The sequence below is a fragment of the Puntigrus tetrazona genome, chromosome 12, assembly GCF_018831695.1.
Source record: "Puntigrus tetrazona isolate hp1 chromosome 12, ASM1883169v1, whole genome shotgun sequence".
In the NCBI taxonomy this organism is placed as follows: Eukaryota; Metazoa; Chordata; class Actinopteri; order Cypriniformes; family Cyprinidae; genus Puntigrus; species Puntigrus tetrazona.
The window spans coordinates 3,029,664-3,035,621 of record NC_056710.1 but is presented as its reverse complement, the minus strand read 5'-3'; the positions used below and the strand labels follow the sequence as shown (position 1 = coordinate 3,035,621).

Sequence of the window (5,958 nt, the reverse complement as noted above, 5' to 3'; positions counted from 1 at the left end):
ATATACTATACAATTTTATATAAAATACACTGCCATTTTTTTCAAGTTAGTTTTTTTGTGTTTTTGAAGAATAAAAAAAGAATGAAAAGAGTTAAATAAATAAGAAAATATATAAAACCAAACCAAACACATTACCAAGCACAAATGACTTGTACATACACTATTTGGCTCAAGGACTGGATTTAAAGTCACACCAGACGGGATTAGGATTTGGCCTTTTGCAGAGGCAAAATCCATAATGTTCTTCCATAATGTTCAACTCAAAGTTCTTCCATAATGACTCATTTCTTTTTAAACCTTGCCTTATACACAGAGGCATTGTCATGTCAGAATACAAAACGGTCCTGTCCAAACTATAGAACGTCATTATATGCATAAATATTAAGGTTTTCATGAAAATTACTAAAGTAGCCAGATCTGTTCATCTGTTCATAATCATTTAAATCAGTTAAAGCAAATCTCACTTGCAGGTGGAAAAGAATTTGAATCCAGAGTCTTGCAAGGCTTTCAAAGCCTTAAATCCATATCAAGGATATGTCTGACTAATCGGACATCTGGAAAGGCATTTTGAAGTCACTTAAGGGACGAATGAGGAGCCTCAGAGGTCGAAACCATGTGATCTCATGTCACAAGTACATTAGCATTTTTCTGCATTCGCATAACTATTACATGAGCGAACAGATCGTGCCTGGGCTGTAAACCCAGACGACCATGACCGCAGTGTGACAAGGGTTGTTGATAGGGTTGCCAACTTCAGCAGTGCAAATAAGAAATGTTCTTCATTTCTTTATACCACATATGGCACTTTAGATTTCAGTAAAGCATTGGTGGCAAGCTGACCATGTAGTAAACTAAAATGAAACACAGTCACAGCTGTACGCCTGTAGCTATGTCTGTGTATACAGTTCTGCTTGAATGAATTAAGTGCTATAAATGCTTTTGAGATGCAATTCCTTTGATTTTTGGCTTACAACTTTATTGCATTTGTTGTAAAACTAAACTAAACTAAAATTATGTCATTACATATATGTCAGTTAATCTGTTGCCTAGGCACATTTTAGCACTTTAGAGAAAATAACTGAAGTACATAAATATGTCAACATAAACATAATTACATTTTTAACTACTTTGTATGTAGACAACTTCATTATGCAGACTATAATCTTTCAAAGTAATTAACATGATTGTGTTNTAACTAGTTGCTTATTGGCATGCATATTACAAAAAAAAAAAAAAAAAAATTAATTACTTATTGTACATATTTTAGATCCCTTAATCCTACTCTAAACCTAATAACTACCTTAGTAACTGTTAATAAGAAGCGAATTAGGAGTTTATTTATGCAAAAGTCATACTTAATTTTTAGTAAACAGTGAGAAGTGGTCCTTAAAATAAAGCTGGACCAACATCTGTGTTTCACGAGTTTGCACGTACATATAATTACTCATAGTGAAAAGTAAGCATGCTTGGCATGCTCAGCAGACTCCCGAGCACAGGGTTTTTTCCTTCTATGCTGCGGCGATAGTAGAAATAGAGCGGAGTTTAGAGGGATGCTATGGACGAGAAGCTTGTATGATTTTATAGGAGGCTTCTTTTGCTCTGGTTGGATAATGATATAATCAGGAAACGAGGAGCCAGCCATGTTAATTACCTGCGCACGCTTCTCCTGAAATTAGTTTATAAACATCATTAAAAAAAGTCATAGCTTTACACAGATTCACAAAACAGGTTAAATTTAGATTCGAACACAAATGGTGATACAGAGGTCAAAATTATTTAATTATTAATAATTAGATGATTTCTTAAATGAGAAAATTGTACAATATGACTTGATTTTGTCCATCAAGAATTAATTTGATCATTGTCTTTTGCTTTTACTGCATGTTTTTGATTAAAGATTATGAGAGCATGTGACTTAATATATAAACCATTTATAATTCCCACTTTAATATTGCATAAAATAGCATTTACAATTTTAATTTCTTGCTGACTTGAATTAACATAAATACAGGGAATACCAGTGAAATGTATTGACTGGCTTTATTTTCTGTGAAACTTCATATCCTTCTTCACTGGATCACTTTCTATTCTAATCTTTTAACGCTGACTCTTGAAACTAAAAAAAGCTAAAAGTGCTAAAATAAAGGACAAACATATTTGAAATGGAATGCAGTTCTTTTCTTTTAAATACAGAGTGATTGTGTATTATGCTAGCCCGGTTGTCAACCTTAGCAGGGATAAAATCGGATAGGAAGCAGATGAATTCATCCCTGTTTGCCTTCCTTCTTGTGTTTGAAAAGGGTAAAGGGTTTGTGTGCAGTCTTGACTCCAGCAGGAGTGAAGCTCTCTCATCTTTCTTGTAGACAGCTGTTAAAGAGAGTGGATGAAGAGGTAATCTTCATTGTAAAATGACGTTTTTTATTCCTCCCAGCATCTTCCACTTTCATTCTTTCCTCTCTCAATTATGCCTTCATTCTTGCTCTTTCTCCACATTGATCTCCTCATAAATGTGTTGTTTTGTCAGGATCACATGTCTGAGGGGACATTGAGTTTGGCCATGCGGCCCCAGACTCTTGTCTCCTTGACGATAACAGCGCTGTCGTTCAGGGTGTCTTTTCTCTCTCCAGGTGTCTCTCAGCACGACAGCTGCTCTCTGCAGGAGCAAAGCCATGCAAAAATCTCCTGCAGTGCTCTTTCTTTTCCTCTTGCTCTCTGTCTCAAAGAGGGAGTCAGCAGACACATTCACACACTGTCTGTCTTTCATAAACTTGGAGAACAATTTTAGTACGTGGCTTGGTCGTTTATCCCTATTCATACATATCCTCTTTTTTTAATGTTTTAAGCTTAGGCCGCCTACACAATTGGAGAAACTGACAGAGCATTTGACAGACAGCATTGCACAAGATTGGTTTTTAGAGGTTGTGAAAAGAGGCATTTTAATTTGCAATCAAGTAGTTATCTAAAATGGATTTCGGAAAGTACAACAGGACCTTTCATTAGTCAGTGCTTGTACTTTTGGTTTCATGATAAAGTGTCACTTTCACAAGCCCATTATAATACACCATTTACATCAAAGTCAAAGGATTTGCATTGTTCTCTCGTGTAAACTCTAGCATAGATGCGTTTATTAGGGATTGAATGTGTTGACGTACAACACCGATAACTACAAAAACCTTACAAAGTCAAGAAAAGCACGCTTATATGATTCTTTTTTTTTTCATTGGATGTCCACACAAAACATAAGCTATAAAATAAAGGAAAAAAAAATTAAGTGCCAATTGGATTGTGCATAAAACATTTATGATTTTTACAACTAATAGAATAAAGGGAATGGGCACTGTAAAATTTAACTGCTGTCATCATTTTCTCACTCTTATGTTGTTTCCAACCTTTATGACCCTATCTTTTGAGGAATTTAAAAGGAGAAAATGCAATGCATGTGATTGGATCGAGTCTGAAATTTAAATTAAAATTACAATTTTGTAGTAAATTTGTGCTTTGAGCNATAGAATAAAGGGAATGGGCACTGTAAAATTTAACTGCTGTCATCATTTTCTCACTCTTATGTCTTACTTCACACTCCAGTCCAGTATAATACTTAGCTAAAGTTTACTTTTTATGTTGATATGCAATTAAAACACTAGAAGTGGTTTAAAATTTTGCCACCTAATGGACTGGAGTAACAAGAACGTCATACTTGAGGGTGAGTTTTCATTTTCATTTTTTTGAAGAACTATCACTTTAAGGTGTTTACTTGCCTTATACATTGTAATTTTTGTGTCATTTATATGTTTTTTTTGTGCGTGTGTTCAGNACTTCACACTCCAGTCCAGTATAATACTTAGCTAAAGTTTACTTTTTATGTTGATATGCAATTAAAACACTAGAAGTGGTTTAAAATTTTGCCACCTAATGGACTGGAGTAACAAGAACGTCATACTTGAGGGTGAGTAAATGATAAAACTATTTTCATTTTTTTGAAGAACTATCACTTTAAGGTGTTTACTTGCCTTATACATTGTAATTTTTGTGTCATTTATACGCTTTTTTTGTGTGTGTGTTCAATGTGCATCTAAAGTAATCACAGCATTTGTTTGCTGTATATCTCTAGGTGTCTAGCCTGTACTTGTACGACAGTGTGCTGATGTTGGCCAACGCCTTCTACCGGAAGTTAGAGGACAGGAAGTGGCATAGCATGGCCAGTCTGAACTGCATGAGGAAGTCAACCAAACCCTGGAATGGAGGCTGGTCTATGCTAGACACAATCCAAAAGGTCTACAGTCACTTTACAATTCATCTCACTTACGCTTAATTCAGTCTCAATCTTCCTTATTTTAGCCTAGTAAAGTTCAGTAGCGTTCATTAAAGTTAGCCTGGTTTAAATGATGCTTCTCTTTCTGAACAGAAGTATTTGTCATTCTTATTAGGGGCGGATTTCTGGCCTCACTGGTTTAATGGACTTCCGAAGCAATGGAGCGAACTCTCATGTCCAGTTTGAGATCCTGGGGACCAGTTACAGTGAGACGTTTGGAAAAGATGTAAAGAGGGTGAGTGGAAATGTTGTGGAAGGGTGAAGTTACTTTATAAATAAATGTCAAATGATTATATTTGCGAAGTTAATGTTAATATATTTAAAGTGCATCTATTTCTATGTCCTTAAGCCCTTAAATGCAAGATATTGCAGAAAGTGTACCTGAAGTATACTTGAAACAGTTTCACTTCAGCACAATCAGACATACTTAATGTTTATTTCAGAACTACTTCTGCACAATTAAAGTGCATTAAGTATGAAATTAGTTGTTCCAGTTCAGCAGATTATGAGTCTTTCAGTTTTGTTTTTTTTAGTTCAGGATTTACTAAATACGTACAGACATGAAAAGGCATAGACATGTTTATTCTTGAGCTTGACCTTATTGAATATGCATTTGTAGGAGTTTCCCTTTCGGACGCCAAATTTATGGGATGATAGTATTCAGATGAATCACAGTGATTTAACCAATGTTTGCACTTGTCAAATTACTGGTCTTTGCACTATTATTTAATGGCCAAAAAAGGCATGTTTTAAAGGAGGCAGTAATTTGCGCTACTCCTGGTAGATTGCGCTGTTTATTGTGGAAAATGTGCATTGTTAGTAAATCACTCACAGAATGTCCCCCTCCTTCCTATTTCCCGCTTTTATAGAATGTGCTAATTTGCCCTGCTAAATCAGTCTGGCCCAGTACAATACCAGTATAGTATGCTGATATTGCTGAGTTCTATGTGTTCCTGGTTCAACATCATTTTTTGACCCTGGAACAACATTTTATTCCAAAAATTTTAAACATATCTCTATAACCTAAACCTAACCTTTCCCATGAGCAATGCCTAAAACAGAGGAAAGAATAGATGAATGACACTGATTGTAAGCCTAAACTTCACAAAAACTATAAACTGGTTCTTCAAATCTGATTTGCTAATTGCAAAGATATTTATCCAACACGTCACACTCAGCAAAACACTTTGTGTATTCACACCAGGAAAGTCCACTTTCTTTGTTCTGGACCAAATATAATGTTTTTTGTTTTTTTTTTGTTTGTTTGGTGCAGTTCACTTTCACACTGCTTTTTTTGAAAGTGAACCAGAAACTGTAAACAAAACCACAGGTGCTCTTAAACACCATTCATTGGCTCATCCATTCAACTGCACCATAGTTTATTTGGAATCGGACCAAGACCACCTCTCCAGTGGGGTTTCTGTGTGGTGGTATGGTCCGCAATAGAGTGCAATTGCTGTATTCACACTAATCCAAAATATCTGTACCAAGAGGAGAAACAAATTTGAGTTTGATTTAATCAAACCTAACAATACGGGTGTGAATGCATCCTAAAAATACTGCAGAGTAATCTTATTCAGTACGTAAGTATGTAAATGTATTTGTAGTTTATTTAGCATGAAATAAATGTCTTTCAAATGCATTTT

At 35.1% G+C, this 5,958-nt stretch overlaps 1 protein-coding gene across 3 annotated transcripts in view; it reads left to right on the top strand.

The window, feature by feature from the left end:
* Window positions 1-5,958, top strand: part of LOC122355866 (glutamate receptor ionotropic, delta-1-like) — a 78,925-nt gene that overhangs the window by 47,732 nt on the left and 25,235 nt on the right. For all 3 annotated transcript variants that reach the window (XM_043254449.1, XM_043254446.1, XM_043254447.1), the window contains 2 exons: window positions 4,112-4,273; window positions 4,428-4,547. In XM_043254449.1, the coding sequence (XP_043110384.1) occupies window positions 4,112-4,273; window positions 4,428-4,547 (282 nt within the window). The remainder of the gene's footprint in view (window positions 1-4,111; window positions 4,274-4,427; window positions 4,548-5,958) is intronic.